The sequence below is a fragment of the Tachypleus tridentatus genome, chromosome 13 (assembly GCF_004210375.1).
Source record: "Tachypleus tridentatus isolate NWPU-2018 chromosome 13, ASM421037v1, whole genome shotgun sequence".
NCBI lineage: Eukaryota > Metazoa > Arthropoda > Merostomata > Xiphosura > Limulidae > Tachypleus > Tachypleus tridentatus.
Genome location: NC_134837.1, coordinates 123,396,226 through 123,418,003, shown reverse-complemented (window position 1 = coordinate 123,418,003; position 21,778 = coordinate 123,396,226). Strand labels below are relative to the sequence as shown.

General features: G+C 30.3%; 1 protein-coding gene across 4 annotated transcripts; it reads left to right on the top strand.

Annotated features, from left to right (window-relative positions):
* The first annotated feature begins 1,807 nt into the window (after positions 1–1,807).
* Positions 1,808–21,513, top strand: LOC143240085 (3',5'-cyclic-AMP phosphodiesterase 4B-like). 4 transcript variants are annotated; one of them, XM_076481932.1, is made up of 11 exons: positions 1,808–2,148; positions 3,344–3,544; positions 11,437–11,527; positions 12,442–12,617; positions 12,962–13,060; positions 13,564–13,725; positions 15,463–15,562; positions 18,002–18,156; positions 18,708–18,830; positions 20,006–20,188; positions 20,920–21,513. In XM_076481932.1, the coding sequence occupies exons 3-11, from the start codon at positions 11,446–11,448 to the stop codon at positions 21,175–21,177; spliced, it is 1,338 nt and encodes a 445-aa protein (XP_076338047.1). In that variant the 5' UTR covers positions 1,808–2,148; positions 3,344–3,544; positions 11,437–11,445; the 3' UTR covers positions 21,178–21,513. The 4 variants fall into 4 exon arrangements, with proteins under 4 accessions (XP_076338047.1, XP_076338046.1, XP_076338044.1 ...); XM_076481931.1 differs by having other exon boundaries at positions 19,985–20,188; XM_076481929.1 differs by lacking the exons at positions 1,808–2,148; positions 3,344–3,544 and adding an exon at positions 7,753–7,881 and having other exon boundaries at positions 19,985–20,188.
* Positions 21,514–21,778: the final 265 nt, after the last annotated feature.

Sequence of the window (21,778 nt, the reverse complement as noted above, 5' to 3'; positions counted from 1 at the left end):
AGAAGTAATGTCACGAGGGTTAAGTTGGTGTATTACTAAGCCTTTTTCTCCTTTTTTATTTATTGACCAGTATCAAATATATTAAGACTAGGCAGTGGTTTAATAGTAGTTTCTAAGATTGGCCCCGTATGGTTACGGCGCTTGTCTCTCAATCTGAGGATCATGGGTTCGAGTCCCCGTCCCACCAAACATGCTCAACTTTTCAGTGTTGGAGGCTTTGTAACGGAACGATTAATTACAGTATTCTTTGGTAAAGGAATAGCCCGAAAGTTAGTGATGGGTGATGATGACTAGCTGCCTTCCCTCCAGACTTTCACAGCTAAATTAGGGATGGCTATCTCAGATAAATCTCGTGTAACTTTGTGCGATATTCAAAACCAAATGTTAAGACTATAGCAGAGGCAGTAAAAATCCACACCCAAATTAAAGACATATCGAATCAAACGAAGAACACTCCCAATCCACAAATGCTCAAACACAAGAAAATGACAAAAGCAGCCAAAAATATATTCTACAAATTCCTCGCTAAATACAGAAACCCCAAAAGCAATATGACAGTTTTAAATTAATCATTAAAGTAGCCATTGAACATCTAATGCCAATGGCTACCACACGTAAAACAACTGTTTGTGTTAACATAAACAATACAACACACAAAAAACATAGCACACATAAGCCCAGAAACATACACAATCTGACAACATAAAATGAACGTAGCCCTGAAATTTTGTTTCTATTTTGAATAGAAACAAGCAAACACTCAAACCAACTTACCTACCCTAAACTGAATAATATTTGATAACAACAATGACTAAAATTCAGATTAGTAATTCAGCGAACACTGGTGTAATTATTACTAAGACTACAGACAGAGATGTAACTTCTTACTAAAAAATGTTAAAACTACGCTTAAAGTGAAGTAACTATTGTTACTAAGACTAGACTCAAAAGTGGTGTAACTACGAGCATAAACAGTATTGTCAGTTACTGTTACGAAGTCTGCAGGCTCAAGTGTAACTGTAGCTTTGTTGTAAGTCAGGTCATTGTACTAAGTTAAAGCCTTTTTTAAAAAATAAGGTATCACACAACAAGATGTTATCCCTTTTTTGTTTGACATATTAAGATTATTCATCCATTTCATATATATTACCATATATTTAACTACTATTAAATAATATAGGATAAAAGTTAGGCCTATATAGCTATTTTAAAGCAGTGTTTCGCAGATAAACGAATTTTTATCGCGGAATACGTTGTTGCCCCATGAAGGCTGAAATCTTGCAAATGAAAGTATTTTAATATGGAGAAAAGTCCGTGTATAACTCTAAATATTAACTTTTTACGTTATAAATCTTAAGACACAAGTCAGCATGTTGCTATGTTGCAATAAATCAGCATATCTTATTTACTGGTAATACGCTCGCGAAAACAATTACTGTTTTATTTGTTACTTTAACTTTCAAATCTAGCAAATCACATGTATGATTAATGTTTTTATATATTGTTAATAATTTTCAACAGATGGGGCAGCTAGGCTATAAACATTAGAGTCGCGGTTCTAACATTCATATGTAATATATTTCGTGATTGTTAACGTTATTTAATGAGAACAGTATAATAAAGTTTCAAAAATAAGCTCATTAATTAATTAGTATAAAATATGTACGATTAATGTCACTTTTTATTAGTTTTTGTTCTCAATTGAATTTTATAATTGTTCGTTTGGTCAAAGTGAATTTACGTAAAGTAGTTTTTCATAACACAACTCGTTCATTTTATAAAGTGATTAATTAAAGTTGTTCATTCTATCACGACAATAGTTAAGTCTGACTGTTAGGCCCTAGACTCCTTCCGTGAAATGTAATAGTTTATCACCCTCCTCCAAAAGAAACTGTTTACACCTTTTAATAAGAAAGCGATTGTCTTCATCCTTGAGCTAAAGTAAGATTCTGTTTGCATTGTTGGTGGGATAATAATTATTTTAACAATCAGTGATGTCGAGAAAACCCACTTGAAGAGAAATGTGAACCTGACGATGACCGAAGAAGGTCGAAACATTGTTCTCACCTCTACGTAAAATATTTTTCTCAACCCAAACGAACCGTTTTTACATATATATTTTAACAATGTTCACATCCATCAACAATAGTAAGGTTATTATTATGGTATGGGGATAAATAAGTTTAACCCAGAGGGAATCCTAAATAGTTGAATGTAAATTCTGAGAGCCATAGAAACGTTATTATTTTCCAAATTTTTATAAATAAAAAAAATAAATATGAATCATATATATATATGTATATTATTTTGACAAATGAAAAATTATATAGTAGAAAAAAAACTAAAAATATGTTAAAATTTTCTTCCATTTGTTATTAATTTCTTTTATCAATTCAGACATGAAAAAAATGACTAAACTTTAAATCTCATGAAGAACAAAGGTGAAATGTGGCAAATATAAACAAACTCTTCTTAACGTCTGACAGACATCAATCATGTGCAAGTAATACCTGAGTCAGAATAATAAAAAGGCAGAAGACTGAAATATTGCTGAATTAGGGCATTATGGAAAATGTTTTGAGATTTTTTTCTTGGAGAGAGGAGGATTATTGGGTGTAATATAGGCAGACAATCATCCATTTATTTATTGAGAAATGGGGGACATAAAAGGAGTTAAGTAATTGGTAATTTTAGTAAGCTTGCATTTGTGGTTTTGTACTACTCAATTACTTGTTCATTTTTTGGTAATGTGAAAAATGCTTAAAAATTAGTCAGTGGTGTATGTTACAGCCATAAATAGAAATCAGAAAAATTTTAAAATAATCTGGACCTTTGGTGGTCACTACTGCACTATGAGCATTTTCCCAGATATTTGCAAATATGTTCAAAATGTAGAGATTGAACTTTAGACTATTCTGGAAGAGTCAGTGAACTGTGCATCTAGAGAATATGTTTCATCTTCAGTGTAGTGATGACAATATTCTATTATTTCTCTTGTATTATTTAAGTCAAACAATAATAAATCTTTGGACCTCATTTCTTTAAACAAGTTTATAAATAGCACATGAGAGGATAAGTCTAGAAATAGCCTTGACATAACTACTATAGCTTTTTTTTTGTATATACACAAACATTTTAACATTCACAAATGAGGGGGAGGTACGTTAACCTTTGAACAGATTGAAGTTTACAAGGAGATTTAGTACTTTGTGTTGTGCTGTTTCTTTCTTTTAGTTGGAGAAGTTCCAAAATAGACTTAGTTAGAACAGATGTTTTGCTTAAGAAGGAAAATTCATTTGAACACTTTAAATTCAAAGAAAATAACATTGAATCACTTCTTCAGATTGTTAGAATGATGTATTTCCTGAATACTTCCTGGTACGACAGATTTTGTGGGACAGGCTATGTACTTATTGATGGTGTGAAATGGCTGTTACTCAAAGGAGGAAAGAAAGCTCTCACATAACTATAGCACTGGTATTCCTAGGGACAAACATTGGTGCTCCTTTTGGGAGAAGCTTCTACAGGTGCCTGGCAGTGTGGGGTATGTTAACTTCAAGTCTTAGTCCAGTATTTCAGTTAACATTTGTTACTAATTCTTTCATGTCAGGTGATACTTTGCTTGCAGTTTATTTTGAGATCAATCCACATATTATTCTGTAGTTAAGTCATTTTAACACAATTGAAGCAAAATATCCTACTATTAAATAGTCTGTTTCTTTTGTTTAGATGACACTTTTTATAAATCTCGGTGTCCTATCAACATTTAATATTGTAGTATATTGTTATCAGCTCTAGCTGCCTTCATGAACCTTAATCTTTCAGCTGTGGAGTCTTATGAAATAAGTTATCAACCAATCAAAATTTAGTAATCAGTTGGGTGCATTCCACAGTCTGTTGCTCAAAGAAATTAAAGTGCACCATTCAGCATGTTCCAAAGCTAAGGGGTAATCTACCTACTATCATCTTACTAACAACTACTAGTTTAGTCACCTGTTGTCAGCTGGAGCTGTTTTCATGAAACTTAATCTACCTACTAATAGTTAATAGTTTAGTTACCTATTTTCAGCTGTAATAACTCAAAATCTATATACTATCATCCAACTAACAGTTAATAATTCAGTTACCTGTTGTCAACTGGAGTTATCTCTATGAACCTCAGTCTACCTACTTTCCACTGACTAACTTTAATAGATTCAAATTTTAATATTGTTGTTTCTTTTACTCTTATTTGTTTGGCATTCACATTAAAGTTTTTCATGTTTTAATCTTCATAGATAAAATATTTACTGTTTTATTTTTTTTATATTTAAATATAAATATAAGTTTTTATTTGTAATCTCATTTTTATTTTATAATGCAAATATATAGTTTTACCTTAATTTCTTCCTTCAATAAAGAAAAGCTAAATATTTGTAACTATAGAAAACAAAAAGTTAAAAATGGTTCTTGATTAGTAAACTACCAGTTTAACACCTGTCTCTGTCTATGTAATTAACATACTATTTACCACTACCTCATGTCAGTTACAATTTTTTTTAGCTTTATTTAAACATTTAGTATATAAATAAGATAATTTATGATTAAATTAAAATGTTCTTAACAAACAGACTTTTAAAAGTTTTATGTTTTCAAAGTAATTATTACATTTTCAACATTTTATTGTTTTACTTGTTTGTTCTGTAGTTATGGAGACCAAAATACAGTTGTTACACAATTTGCTCAAAATCTTCAGAGTTTGAGAAATGTTCAGAACAATTATATTACCCTTGTATAGGAATGTGACAGATTTGTTTTAGTGCATCTTAAGTACATGATAGTTAAACAACACTTTTTTGTAATGTTGAATTATATATTTTATTCTTCAGCTTTCTGTAAACCAGGTTTTAAGCAAGCAACACAGTAATAACAAGAACTACTTTATATTAAAAGCTAGTGGTTCTGGTGATAATAACAAGAACTACTTTATATTAAAAGCTAGTGGTTCTGGTGATAATAACAAGAACTACTTTATATTAAAAGCTAGTGGTTCTGGTAATAATAATAACTACTACTTCATATTAAAAGCTAGTGGTTCTGGTGATAAGAACAAGAACTACTTTATATTAAAAGCTAGTGGTTCTGGTGATAATAACAAGAACTACTTTATATTAAAAGCTAGTGGTTCTGGTAATAATAATAACTACTACTTCATATTAAAAGCTAGTGGTTCTGGTGATAATAACAAGAACTACTTTATATTAAAAGCTAGTGGTTCTGGTGATAATAACAAGAACTACTTTATATTAAAAGCTAGTGGTTCTGGTAATAATAATAACTACTACTTTATATTAAAAGCTAGTGGTTCTGGTAATAATAACAAGAACTACTTTATATTAAAAGCTAGTGGTTCTGGTGATAAGAACAAGAACTATTTTATATTAAAAGCTAGTGGTTCTGGTGATAATAACAAGAACTACTTTATATTAAAAGCTAGTGGTTCTGGTGATAATAACAAGAACTACTTTATATTAAAAGCTAGTGGTTCTGGTAATAATAATAACTACTACTTCATATTAAAAGCTAGTGGTTCTGGTGATAATAACAAGAACTATTTTATATTAAAAGCTAGTGGTTCTCGTAATAATAACAAGAACTACTTTATATTAAAAGCTAATGGTTCTGGTAATAATAACAAGAACTACTTTATATTAAAAGCTAATGGTTCTGGTGATAATAACAAGAACTACTTTATATTAAAAGCTAGTGGTTCTGGTAATAATAATAATTACTTTATATTAAAAGCTAGTGGTTCTCGTAATAATAACAAGAACTACTTTATATTAAAAGCTAATGGTTCTGGTAATAATAACAAGAACTACTTTATATTAAAAGCTAGTGGTTCTGGTGATAATAACAAGAACTACTTCATATTAAAAGCTAGTGGTTTTGGTAATAATAACAAGAACTACTTCATATTAAAAGCTAGTGGTTCTGGTAATAATAACAAGAACTACTTTATATTAAAAGCTAGTGGTTCTGGTGATAATAACAAGAACTACTTTATATTAAAAGCTAGTGGTTCTGGTAATAATAATAATTACTTTATATTAAAAGCTAGTGGTTCTGGTAATAATAATAATTACTTTATATTAAAAGCTAGTGGTTCTGGTAATAATAACAAGAACTACTTTATATTAAAAGCTAATGGTTCTGGTGATAATAACAAGAACTACTTTATATTAAAAGCTAATGGTTCTGGTAATAATAACAAGAACTACTTTATATTAAAAGCTAGTGGTTCTGGTGATAATAACAAAACTACTTTATATTAAAAGCTAGTGGTTCTGGTAATATAACACGAACTACTTTAGATTCAAATCTACTGACTCTCATGGTAAAAATAACAAAGCTATTTTAGATTTTAAGCTCTGGCATAGCACTACTTATAACATTAGCAATAATTACTTTTCATGTTGAGATCTCATTCATAGCTACCAAGGCAGTTTTTCAGTCTCTGTAGTAGTCAAGGTATCAAATAAAACTGACATAGAGTGTTCAAGGTATCTAATAAATGAAGCTGAAACGTAAGTCATATATTAATTATTAGATATGGTGATTACATGGACAAGTGTTTTAATTCTGGAATTGCCTGTTTGTGGTGGTCCACATGGGTTGTTAAACACTATGCACAAAACTGTATTGTTTGTGGGTCCATATCCTTTGTTTCCTGCGTTCATTGTTACACGAGTCACACAAAACATTTAAATAAAAATATTGTTAGTATTTCAGTTAATTACTCTTGTGTATTTTACATAGAAAATAAACTAAAGATTTCATCTGTTTTATTAATCCTGAACAATATGTGTGTTGTAATGGTTAGAACACTAGACAACTGGATACACAGATTTCTTCAGTAGTGGATGGTATGATGAATAAAAGCCTTGTTTTTGTATAACTCATAGCTACACAATTGACACTCTTTACTATGCCTAGTGCAGGGATCAAATCCTACATTTTAGTGTTATAAGCTCTGAACCTTAGCAATGGGTTACCAGATTGGGTTGGATGAAAGGATAGAAGATATTCAGTTTTCATTAAAAAGAATCATTGATGCATTTCATACATCTAAAAAATATCTAAATTAATAATTTAGTTATAATTGTTATATATCAGACCTAAGAGACAATGTGTTGGAAAACAGGTTGAATTAGATAGGTCAGGGCGACTTTGGTTTGGACAGTAATAATACTATGTTTTTCAGTAAAATATTTTACACCATTATTATTAAGTTATTGGAGTTATTTCAGTATATTATTATAAACTTTTACACACTGGATAGTTATTAAAACTTATTAAATAGACAGATACTGATACATTTGTTCAAACATATATCCAAAAACTTCTCTCCAAATATTATGTCAATGCTCCCCTACTGTAATATCTTTCATTTTAAACTATCAGACATAATTTACATAATTAATCCTATTTAGTTTAGAAATATCTTTAATTTTTCCCATGGGTCTTCTGAGGTTTATATAAACCAGTAAAACATGTTTTGGTAGTCTATGTAAAGACTAAGGGTGTGGCTTGTTTAAGCCTTATTTGTATAAATTTCAACCTAAGCTAATTATAATTAACAGTGCTGACAGTTTCTGGTGAGAAATATGCCAAGCTTCTATTTTTAGAATATTCAACAGGATCTTCATGTGATGTAACTTGTGTAATATTCTCTTCGCAGTATAGTGGTCCAGATGTGATATCTCAACCTGCAAAAAAATTACCATTATAATAGTTATTACAAAGTTTTCCCAGTATGTGATTACCATGTTTAATAGCAAGGCTTAACTAATTCATTATCTTAACTTTATGGCTGTGTATTCTTTAAAGATCTCTCTCCTGGTGAGTTTTCTGTGATAACATCTACTGTAATGATTGAAACTTTTGAAACTATTTCAGATACTTGTTCACCCTCTCTAGCAATAATGTAACACTGCTTCATTTGTCATCCTTCATATGCATAGCTTTCATTTTGAACTGGTATAATTAAGTTATAGGATAATGGCAATATAACACTGCTGGTATGTTTAAGTTTTATGGTAATGTTAATGTATCACTGCTGGTATAATTAAGTTTTAGGGTATGTTAATATATTATTGCTGACATAATTACGTTTTGGAATAATGTTAATATATTACTGCAAGTATAATTACGTTTTAGGGTAATGTTAACATATCATTGTTGGTATAATTAAGTTCTAGGGTAAAGTAATATATCACTGCTGGTATAATTAAGTTTTAGGGTAATGTTAATATGTCATTGCTGGTATAATTAAGTTGTAGGATAATGGTAGTATAACAATGATGTGTAATTAATTTGTAGGATAATGATAATGTATCACTGCTGGTATAATTAATCAATTGCCATATGGTAGTCAAACAATTTCATGTTTTGTAATCTTTGGATATTACTCTTCAAGTCTTGTTGGTTAGATCTTTATCACTGAGTGATACTCCTCAGTTTTTATTGGGTAGATCTTTCTTTTCAAGTGTTATACTTTTTTCTTTTAGTTAGATCTTTATCACTGAGTAATAATCCTCAGTTTTTATTGGGTAGATCTTTCTTTTCAAGTGTTATACTTTTTTCTTTTAGTTAGATCTTTATCACTGAGTAATAATCCTCAGTTTTTATTGGGTAGATCTTTCTTTTCAAGTGTTATACTTTTTTCTTTTAGTTAGATCTTTATCACTGAGCATAAAATTTCAAGTCATATTTGTAAAATAATTATCATTAAACATCAGTCTTCAAGTTCTGCTGATCAGGTCAGTAACTTAATCAAGCTTATAGTCAGTAGATAAACATGTTTTAAAACTTATAACTCAACACTTTACCCTTATTGGATGAAGTAGTTTTATATTTAGGTGCATAAATTAGTAAAAACATTAACAGAAGTTCAAATATTTTCATTTGGTCATAGAAACGTTGACCTTTATCATATATTTTAATGTCCACAGATCAAGAGTTCTTCACCAAGTAACAATTCATGTCCAGTGTCAAATAAGATTATAGGTAAATTAAGACCTCAAGAGATTATGTTTCATTTTCCTTTTCTTTTTCTCCTTCAATGCTCTAAACCAAAATAAAACAAAATTCTGAGATGGATAACCTTATTCTTGTGTCTCTTCTCCATGATAGTAAAGTCATTTCTCTAGATTTCATTTTTTACTTAATATCCATAGTACATTCTTCATTCATCCTTGTTTATGGTTTACTTGATCCATACATATATTCTTCATTCATCCTTGTTTATGGTTTACTTGATCCATACATATATTCTTCATTCATCCTTGTTTATGGTTTACTTGATCCATACATATATTCTTCATTCATCCTTGTTTATGGTTTACTTGATCCATACATATATTCTTCATTTATTCTTGTTTATGGTTTACTTGATATTTATTCTGTTTTACTTTTTTACTGTTTTCAAACCTTGGTAATACTGAGCTGTACTGGTGAAATTTTTCTAAGTATCCCTCTGATTCTGTATACATAAAGCTTCATGAATATAATTCATTAAATGTTACAGTTTTTAATCTGTTCAAATGAAACACTGAAATAATGAATAGGTCGAGTAAGTTAAACCTTAGTTACATGAATGCTGTTTGAGAGAAACTGGTTGACAATAGGTCGTAATCTGGAGATTTAATTTTGCTGTCATTCAGGTGAAGAATGAACATGTAATATTCAAGGAAAATATCCAATTCTAAACATCTTTCTGAATACAACTGTTAAAAAGTTGTTGTTTTTTCTTATCTTCACCACTATATTGCATTATACAAAAATTTGGAAGTGTGTTAAAGGATTATGTAATTATTGGCTTTTGTCAATTAATCTCTATGTTAAACTGTGATAAAGTCTATTTTTCACACTTATCATATTAAAGAAAACTAATCAGTGTGATTAAAGTTCACACAGAGGATCAGTATACAAGTTAATAATAAACACTCTAGGAAGATTTGACTGGTGTATAGACCAACTAAAAACACTGCAGGCACATAGGTCTGTGGGAGATACAACCTCAAGTAAGGTATGTACATTGTGTTTAGGATAAAAGTGTTGAGATCAGCAAGTGGTGCTAACACACTGATGTATAGATATCAGAATATGTTTAAATCCTAACATATAAATGTGTTATTATATATTTTAGGGTTATGTACTTCTATGAAGTAAGTTCTTCAAAAGTCCTTATCAAACTTTGATTATCTATTAATAGTATTCACATTCTTTACATTTACTTTAAACTACTAACTATAAATAGATCAATAGTTGGTGACATATTTATCTTGAAGACCAGTTACCAGTTGTGTAGTATAGGAATAACTTATCAGTCCAGCAATATTTCTGTTTATGGATATATATAAAACCATTATTCTTTGAAATGCCGTGTTTTGCCAGCTTCATGTGGCATTATCAAGTGGCAAGTTTTGAATAGAAGAATACAATAATATAAAACTGTTGTATGTCACAAGATTAGTGATTCTACGATGTCATTCAGGAACAATGTAATAAAAGTTAACAACAGCTAAGTAATCAACATTGTACTGTCATTTGGTAACAATGTAATAAAAGTTATCAACAGCTAAGTAATCAATATTGTGCTGTCATTTAGTAACAATGTAATAAAAGTTACCAACAGCTAAGTAATCAATATTGTGCTGTCATTTAATAACAATGTAATAAAAGTTATCAACAGCTAAGTAATCAACATTGTACTGTTATTTAGCAACAATGTAATAAATGTTAACAACAGCTAAGTAATCAACATTGTGCTGTCATTTGGTAACAATGTAATAAAAGTTATCAACAGCTAAGTAATCAATATTGTGCTGTCATTTAGTAACAATGTAATAAAAGTTACCAACAGCTAAGTAATCAATATTGTGCTGTCATTTAATAACAATGTAATAAAAGTTATCAACAGCTAAGTAATCAACATTGTACTGTTATTTAGCAACAATGTAATAAATGTTAACAACAGCTAAGTAATCAACATTGTGCTGTCATTTGGTAACAATGTAATAAAGTTATCAACAGCTAAGTAATCAATATTGTGCTGTCATTTAGTAACAATGTAATAAAAGTTATCAGCAGCTAAGTAATCAATATTGTACTGTCATTTAATAACAATGTAATAAAAGTTATCAACTGCTAAGTGATCAACATTGTACTGTTATTTAGCAACAATGTAATAAATGTTAACAATAGCTAAGTAATCAACATTGTACTGTCATTTGGTAACAATGTAATAAAAGTTACCAACAGCTAAATAATCAATATTGTACTATGTCATTTATGAACAATGAAATGAAAGTAGTAATTAGTTTATCTGTATGTAGTTCAACCTTGGTTTTGTAGATTATAATTTCTTAAAATAGTTGTTTACCTTATTTTTAGTTCAAGAGGATGTTAAATAAGGAACTTGGAGATTTCTCAGAATCTAAATCAGGAAGTCAGATCTCAGATTATATCTTTAGTACATTTTTGGGTAAGTTTACAGATCATGCATGTACAGAGTTGTTATTTAGTTTAGAATATTGGTACTTTAATTGTCTTAACTTGAAGAATCACATCTTTTACATCTGTCAGAATATCTTACTCTTTATTCTGGCAAAATATTTTTCAGGTATCAAACCACAAGTTTTGTGTTCCCAAAAGAGCTGGTGTGGATATTAAAACTTTAATTAAAATAAAGTACAGAACAACATTTTAATCTTCTTTTGTGATCTTAAGGTTAACAAAGGTTTTGTTATCACAAAATTACATTATTTATGGAGATAACTTTACAAAAACATTTCAGGGATGGAACTATATATAAGGTAGTCTGACCAAATTATTTTAAATGTCTTACTTAATTATTGGATAATTCTGGAAATATAAAATTATACGTTTTATACTTGTTTTATAAGAAAACAAGTTGATGTAGCTTGAAAATAGCATTAGGTGTACTTGTGAATAAAACATGCATAAAAAACCTAAAAGTATACATTTTAATTAGTATAAAGTTTTTTATTGAAATAATAATTATAATTACCAGTACTTATGTGTGTCTATTACAATGATTCATCTGACTTGCACTGTTTGTATATTTTTATGTATGGGACTGCATTACTGTCAGGTGTCACTTTGTTCTCCTCTGTAGGGGTGACTGAATGTATTACTGGCAAATATTACTTTGTCCTCTTTTACAGACATGATAACAGACTGTATTATTGACAACAAACATTTCTTTGTTCTCTTTTACAGAGATGATTATAGTCTGTATTACTGACAAATATTACTTTGTACTCTTCTGTAGAGATGGTAACTGACTGTTACTGACAGACATTGATTTGTTCTCTAGAGAGATGATAGCTAAGTGTTGTATAAATAATAAACTTAAAGATTTCTGGCTTTAATTAGATAACCAAGACCTCGATATTCCAACAAAGCCAACGGAAAATCACAAATCCCAATATGGCATTGAGCAAACAATATTTCATATCTCTGGAGTTAAGGAGTCAATGTGTCAAACAAGCAGCATTACAAGTCTGCCAAAATATGGAGTAAACACACCACATGAAGAAGAAGTGGGAGAGGTAATACAGATACAGTTACAAAAAAATTCTTATAGATTAAGAAATGTAATAATGTGTAGTCATATCAGTTAACACATTAAGTAAATCCACAAAACTGTATATATTAAGAAGGTTACAAATGTGGGCATGTTGAAAATGTTTTGTCCTGGTTAAGAATAATGTGTTTTTTTTTAAATATAATTTGTCTCTAGACATTTCCATGCAAGCTATTATTGTCATAAAGTTTACCATGTTTCAGTTAACCATGTTTATAATCATGGATATCACATTGTACATTTTTTAAGTTTTTCGAAAATGCCTTTTGTAAACATCTGTGCATTACTTCAAGCTATTTGTTTTCACAGTTTCTTGAAAGTACAGACAAGTGGGGAGTAGACATTTTTAGGATTGCAGAATATTCTTCTCACCGGCCACTTACAGCAGTGATGTATGCAATTTTTAAAGTGAGTACTTAATTATAAATTGTTCATTGGTATTTGTATCATCAGATTCCCTCACTAACACTACTATATACAGTAAATCAGTTTCTGATTTTAATAGGTAGAATTAGAGTTCAGCATTCCACTATTCAGTAACCAGATTTTTATTCAATAATTTGGTTTATATTTTTTCTCCAACACATATTCCATTTTTTGTCTTTATACAATTTATATTTTATGAATAATGTGTACTGTAACTTTTACCATCATTATAAGTTAACTCATAAAATGTATTAAGTATTCTGTAATTTTATCACCATTATAAGTTAATTCATGAAATGTATTAAGTATTCTGTAATTTTATCACCATTATAAGTTAATTCATGAAATATATTAAGTATTCTTGGAAAGATGTAGCAGTTATTTTTTCAAGTCAACTCCATATCTGAACATTAGATTTGGATGTTTTTATCTAAAATCTTTATTATTAAGAGACATAAAAGTTTTAATGTTTTTTATTGCTTAAGGACAGAGGTTTATTGAATGCTTTCAAGATCTCGGAAAAGACTTTGGTTAACTTTCTGGTAACTCTAGAAGATCACTATCTCCAAATCCCGTACCATAACAGGATCCATGCAGCTGATGTAACTCAATCAATCAATGTTCTCCTGTTCTCTCCTGCATTTCACGTAAGTACTGGTGTAACCTTTCTGTTTCTGTCACATTTGGAAAAATAATTTCTCATAAGTTGTAACCAGTTTTCTTAGTTGTGTGTTATGAATTAGGTTTATTGAACAAGCTAATGACACGTAAATATGTGATTTTGAGTATTATTTGTTACTATTTCAAATGACTGTGGGCAGCTGTATGGCATTCAAATGTCCTTGTGTCAAGATTTGAAACTGAACACTTTTTTCTGATTTTCTTTTTTTTCACTTGTAATTGCGAGAGAGTTTCAAGTTCTTTCATCAAAATGTAAGAACTGAGTATGTTTATCAGAAATGTTATAAAACACTTGTGCATTTCACATCATGATGCCTTTAATGGCAAAACAGTGGTTGTGAATAAATGACGTATTTGTGAAACATACAATTTTCTTCTTTTTCTTCAATTCTATAATTATAGAGTTTCATCAAGTACCAACAATTTCAAGAGTCAATTATGTAGCAAGTTGTTGTTTGTTAAACTTTGATGAAAGATGTGGTTAAATCATCTACAAAAATCCAGTTAAATAAACAACTACTTAAATGAACAATGGTCTTAGAAAAGATTGAAATGAAAATCTATCAAATGTAATGTACATTTATCACAAGGATATTGTGTACTAAAAAAAGTTATTTTCTAAGTATTTACACTAAAAGACACATAAGTATAAACACATAAAGAATCAGGTAAATGAACAGATTCAGTATTCACAACCAAAAGAAAAAATACTCTTGAAAGATTGTTACTAAAGCTTTGAAATAAATAAATATATATGTATAAGAAACTTAGTCATCATCTTAGAAAATAATAAAAGATTTTCATTAGATTTTAAAGAGAAAATTAAAAGATATTAACAATTCAACTATACTTGTATTTTGTTTCTCACTTTGGTTCCTTAATCCTTTCTGGACCCAGAACGGAGGGAAATCTAGAAATTTAAGTGAATATTAGAAATGTTACCTGGAGTATTTATACCTCGAATGAAAGTTATGTTAATTCGTTATTAATGAAATGTTACCTTTAAACATGGAAACTTGCTTCCTTTATATTAATTGTAAAAATTACAAAAATGACCATAAAAACCTCAAAATGCAAATTGCAAAACTAAAAATTTAAATCTCTTCATATGGACCCAACAAAGCTACATGGGAGATTTACTAAAGATCCATCAACAGGAGGTAAGGTAGTTGTAAAAAATGCCCATAAAAACTGTAAAATGCAAAATTGCATATACCCCCACATGTACATAATGAACCACTATTCCACACCCTGTGAAGTACTTGCGTGAACATGTAACAGACAGCACAATTATGTTCATATAGAGTTTACTGCAGTTAAGCCTACAAACACTATATCATTATATTCAGTAAGAAAAACCATGAACAGAAATAGTGGGTGTAGCAAATACACCCTTATGCTAAGTAATGGGTAGTTTTGTTTTTTTGGGACGGTTGATAACTGCTGCATGTACAAAATTTGAAAATAGAATGGATAAGACAAAATCTTTTTTTTTTGTCATACGTGTATTTACCTAAAAACTTTTTTTTTACATCGTAATTTTATAGGTCAACAGCAATGTTTCTTTCTGAGGAGCTGTTGACAGTCAATTGTATTCAGACTTTAAACTAGTTACATATAAATATCGTGGTCAGCATGTGCCAACTTACTATTTTTCTTATCCAACTGCACTTGTATTTATTTTTTGTTTTTGTTTTTTCTAGTCAGTATTTACAGACCTAGAAGTTTTTGCTGCATTATTTGCAGCAGCTGTTCATGATGTGCATCATCCAGGAGTGACCAATCAGTATCTGGTCAAAACTTGTAAGTTTTTTGAAGTTTCATATTTCTTGCTTGATTTTTTTCTTTACCAGTACAGTCTTGTCAACACTTATACGTTAATTTACAAATTTTATTTATGTTGCTTGATCTTCTCCTTATATGAATCTAGTTACAGTACTAGTCAGTCATGTTGATTTACCAGTATTGATATATGAATCTAGTTACAGCACTACTCAGTCATGTTGATTTACCAGTATTGATATATGAATCTAGTTACAGCACTACTCAGTCATGTTGATTTACCAGTATTGATATATGAATCTAGTTACAGTACTAGTCAGTCATGTTGATTTACCAGTATTGATATATGAATCTAGTTACAGTACTAGTCAGTCATGTTGATTTACCAGTATTGATATATGAATCTAGTTACAGTACTACTCAGTCATGTTGATTTACCAGTATTGATATATGAATCTAGTTACAGTACTAGTCAGTCATGTTGATTTACCAGTATTGATATATGAATCTAGTTACAGCACTACTCAGTCATGTTGATTTACCAGTATTGATATATGAATCTAGTTACAGCACTACTCAGTCATGTTGACTTACCAATATTGATATATGAATCTAGTTGCAGTACTAGTCGGTCATGTTGACTTACCAATATTGATATATGAATCTAGTTGCAGTACTAGTCAGTCATGTTGACTTACCAATATTGATATATGAATCTAGTTGCAGTACTAGTCAGTCATGTTGACTTACCAATATTGATATATGAATCTAGTTGCAGTACTAGTCAGTCATGTTGATTTACCAGTTTTGATATATGAATATAGTTGCAGTACTAGTCGGTCATGTTGACTTACCAGTATTGATATATGAATCTAGTTACAGTACTACTCAGTCATGTTGATTTACCAGTATTGATATATGAATCTAGTTACAGTACTAGTCAGTCATGTTGATTTACCAGTATTGATATATGAATCTAGTTACAGCACTACTCAGTCATGTTGATTTACCAGTATTGATATATGAATCTAGTTACAGCACTACTCAGTCATGTTGATTTACCAGTATTGATATATGAATCTAGTTACAGTACTAGTCAGTCATGTTGATTTACCAGTATTGATATATGAATCTAGTTACAGTACTAGTCAGTCATGTTGATTTACCAGTATTGATATATGAATCTGGTTACAGTACTACTCAGTCATGTTGATTTACCAGTATTGATATATGAATCTAGTTACAGTACTAGTCAGTCATGTTGATTTACCAGTATTAATATATGAATCTAGTTACAGCACTACTCAGTCATGTTGATTTACCAGTATTGATATATGAATCTAGTTACAGCACTACTCAGTCATGTTGATTTACCAGTATTGATATATGAATCTAGTTACAGTACTAGTCAGTCATGTTGATTTACCAGTATTGATATATGAATCTAGTTACAGTACTAGTCGGTCATGTTGATTTACCAGTATTGATATATGAATCTAGTTACAGTACTAGTCAGTCATGTTGATTTACCAGTTTTGATATATGAATATAGTTGCAGTACTAGTCAGTCATGTTGACTTACCAATATTGATATATGAATAGTAGTTACAGTATTGATAGTCTAGTTACAGTACTAGTCAGTCATGTTGATTTACCAATATTGAATATAGTTGCATATAGTCGGTCAATCTATTGATTATGAATCAGTTACTAGTCAGTCATGTTGATTTACCAGTTTTGATATATGAATATAGTTGCAGTACTAGTCGGTCATGTTGACTTACCAATATTGATATATGATATATGAATGTTGATTTACCAGTTTTGAGTATACAGTACTAGTCGGTCATGTTGATTTACCAATATTGATATATGAATCTAGTTACAGTACTAGTCGGTCATGTTGATTTACCAGTATTGATATATGAATCTAGTTACAGTACTAGTCGGTCATGTTGATTTACCAGTATTGATATATGAATCTAGTTACAGTACTAGTCAGTCATGTTGATTTACCAGTATTGATATATGAATCTAGTTACAGTACTAGTCGGTCATGTTGACTTACCAATATTGATATATGAATCTAGTTACAGCACTAGTCGGTCATGTTGATTTACCAGTATTGACATATGAATCTAGTTACAGTACTAGTCGGTCATGTTGATTTACCAGTATTGACATATGAATCTAGTTACAGTACTAGTCAGTCATGTTTATTTACCAGTATTGATATATGAATCTAGTTACAGTATTACTCAGTCATGTTGATTTACCTTCTTTTGAACTCAACACACACAGTTTAATCTTGTTAAATTAACAGGTTATGAAAATATAATAAGCATTGGTCAGTCACATTGGTTTAACTAAGGTGATATAAACTTTATGGTTTCGCTATTTTTATTACCTGTCTTTGTTTGGACAAACATATAGAAATACTGTTTATTTTTTCTTTTACAGTTTCTGAACTAGCAGTGATGTATAATGATAAGGCTGTTCTAGAGAACCACTCGTTATCAGTTACTTTCAAACTATTGCAAGATGAAAACTGTAATATTTTAAATACGTTGAACAGGAAACAGCAGCAGTCATTCAGGAAGATTGTAACAGACATGGTAAGAAATTTCTGAATGTATCATTCTCATTATTAACAGTGAAATAAGTGTAACAGTTTTGAGTTTTGTCAACATATTGTTGTTTGAGGCTGTTGTAATAAAGGGTTATGTAGTATGGTTACTGTGTTTTCATGGTGGTACATAAGTCTAAGTATTATAGAAGTTTTATAAATGTTAACTGCAGTTTTTCCTTGCACAGTATATGTTTTTTTTAGGAAACCTTTATAGTCTTGTTGTTTAACAACTTTTAGAGGATGAAATAAGATAGACAGATAAAAATAATTATAGATGGGTGGAAAAGAATGGATGGGGAGAGATAAATAAACAGTATAATCTTAGTTTTAGCAGTTTTTATATATGTTTATGATGTTAGTGAATACAATGTTATTCCGTTTCTTTTTCTCTTTAAGCAGAACATATTCTTGAGAAAGAGTAAAATATCCTGTTCGGTTGAAAGACTTTGGGATGAACAAAATTTTTGTTGGTTTATTTATGGGACATTTGAGAAACAGATATTTTTATTGTGGTTTCCCTGATTTTACCCCACACAGGTTTTGGCCACTGACATGTCAAAGCACACGAGTCTTCTTGCTGATTTGAAAATGATGGTGGAAACAAAGAAGGTTGCAGGGACAGGTGTCGTTGCTCTGAACCACTATACAGAAAGGATTCAAGTAAGTTAAATACTTTACTCTTCAACTTCTAACTGAAGTATTGTAACACACTTTACAACAAGGACAAAATAAAACCTGTATTGCAGTGTTTCATAAGTAAAGGAGTATCTTTCAATATTTCTGAACCAAATTACTTATAGGTCCACGTTTTTATTGGTTATTAATGATGTATGTATCACACATACACACACATAAAACAATTAGCTTTGCACTTATTACTATTCTTTTTGTTTGTGTTTTATCCATATTTAGTCCAGATTTTACAATAGATCATCTTAATTAAAACATAAAATGACTTAATATGATGTTAATATCTAAACCACACTGGTAATGAGTGATATAAAAGATTAGAGTAATTAGGTCCTAAGTCCTGGTTTGAAGACAAAACAAGACAAGTCATTAATTTGAGAATTACGAATTGCTAGTAGGTTAACAAGTTTCATCTTCATAAGTTTAATTTTTAAGATGTAAATTCACTTATGTAAAGTTCTAAGTCTTGACATAAAAATTATCTAATTTCTTCCTGCTCATGATGACATTATAGGATGCTCACATTCTGTACTAACTGTTTATATTTAAACAACTAGAGCTGGTAGATCAATAGAAACCAAAGGACCTAAAGGATTTGATAAAATCCACATAAACTGCAGGTGTGTGTCCCCCTTCCTGTTACTTTATCCATTTTCTATTCAAAATCAGAGGTATGTAAAATTGGTATTGTAGATATATGCATTGTCTCTCATGAGTCACTGACAGTGAGCCTTTTGTTCAATACCAGAACTTGTTACTTGGGCTAGGGAACAAGAGAGATAAAATATTACCTGAAACACTGTTTATATACATATACTATAATACTTTTAAAAGTTACAATTTAAATAAAGTGTTCTGATATTGAAAGAAGTTCCTTTTGGGCAATGACTTGTGGGAAATAAATGATAGATTTATAATGTTAATTTCACACAAACATAATTATTTTTATCTCTATTTAACATGATTTTTGTTGGGTTTTTTTGTACTAACTGTTTGGTTTTTGAAGAATGTAATGCACCATCATAAACTTGGATTGTATTTTATAGTAATTAAAAACAGCCTATTTTGAAATTTACATCTTAACTGGATCAACTTCTCTATAATAGTTTGACTGAAAGTTATAGGTTTCTATGGTACCTGTACAGGTCCTTCAGAACATGATCCATTGCTCTGACCTCAGTAATCCAACAAAACATTTAGAGCTGTATAAGAAGTGGGTAGATCTTCTCATGGAGGAGTTTTACCAGCAAGGTGACAAAGAACGAAAACAAGGATTAGACATTAGCCCCATGTGTGACCGCTACAACACCAATGTTGAGAAATCCCAGGTAAAGTTTGACTGAATGTGTATATCCACGTCAAGGTTTGACTGAATGTGTATATCCATGTCAAGGTTTGACTAAATGTGTATATCCATGTCAAGGTTTGACTGAATGCGTATATCCATGTCAAGGTTTGACTGAATGCGTATATCCATGTCAAGGTTTGACTGAATGAGTATATCCATGTCAAGGTTTGACTGAATGCGTATATCCATGTCAAGGTTTGACTGAATGCGTATATCCATGTCAAGGTTTGACTGAATGTGTATATCCATGTCAAGGTCTCTTTTCTTACCATAATCAAACAGATGTTATTCTTATTGTTTAATACCCACTAGTAGTCAATGTAGTATATCTGGATATTTGTAGCAATATGATTTAGACCACAAACTCTCACTGCATGTTATGACACCAGAACCTAACTCTTTAACTTAATCTTTTATACTAGCTGAGTTTTAGTGTTCTAATATTACCAGCTCATTCTCATTAGCTCTCGTAATTTGTTATCCATGTACTCTTGTTGGGTATCTTGTTTTGCTATATTAATATTATCACCCAACCATTATTGGCTCTATTGTTTTATTATGTTAAAACTACCACCACTGACATTGGTTCACCTGTTTATTTATCTTGATACTATCAAGTAACTATTACTAATTCATTTGTCTTGTTAATGTATTTAGTTATTGCATTTATTTAATTTTCTGTTTCAGTGACGTTTGTTTTTTACTCTACAGATTGAATTTATTGACTATTTTGTTCATCCATTGTGGAAAACTTGGGCTGATCTTGTCCATCCTGATGCTCAGGAGATTTTGGATACCTTAGAAGAGAACAGATACTGGTACCAAAACATGATTCCTGCCAGCCCCAACAACATCACCAGCACCCCCAGTCTAGGCCACGGTTGGGATTACACAAATCCACTACCAAAATGTCCAAAGTCTTCAGAAGGTGAACAGGAAGAAGACAAGTTTGAAGGAGCTGTTATGTAGCAGTTAAATGAAGAAAAACGAATGTTGGTGATGAAGTGTAATATAAGTTACTGGTAGGGTGTGCCTCAAGTATCTGAAAAAATACCATCAGTCAGTAGTATGGTTTGTACCAACTTGTGGAAGGAAGTTTTATATCTATTGCAGAAAATCATAAGAGGGTTACAAGCTCTTTAGCTTTTGACTACAAAGAAAATCCTCATACAACCTAATCCTTTGTTTTAGCAAAGAGAATCTAATACTCAGCCAAACAGAGAGAGAGAGAGTGGACTTACTTCAACAGCTAATTCATTCTGTACATAACGAGTTATTTCACAAATAAAAGCAATTTTGTGCTAAGTGTTGTAAGTGTATGTGTCACCCCATCTTATTTGTTTATCATCAGAACACTTTTTTTTTTAAGTCTTATGATTAGTTCTCAAACATCTCTTGTATTTGAATAGAGTGAACAAAAGAAGTTTTGTTTGTGCTTTAGTGTTCACAAATTAACCGACCATAGCTTTGGGATTGACTATGTGGGTAAAAGAACATTATATCCATCGAACTGAGGACATATTTATCACTCCAGGGTTGGCCCAGACACTACATATGGATAACCACTTTT

Excerpts from the sequence above, each read along its gene's own strand:
- LOC143240085 (XM_076481929.1), top strand. The coding sequence starts at position 7,849 with ATGGCTGTGTATTCTTTAAAGATCTCTCTCCTG. Across the intron at positions 12,618-12,961 it reads ATGAAGAAGAAGTGGGAGAG|TTTCTTGAAAGTACAGACAA; the intron begins GTAATACAGATA and ends TTGTTTTCACAG. Across the intron at positions 13,726-15,462 it reads TGTTCTCTCCTGCATTTCAC|TCAGTATTTACAGACCTAGA; the intron begins GTAAGTACTGGT and ends TGTTTTTTCTAG.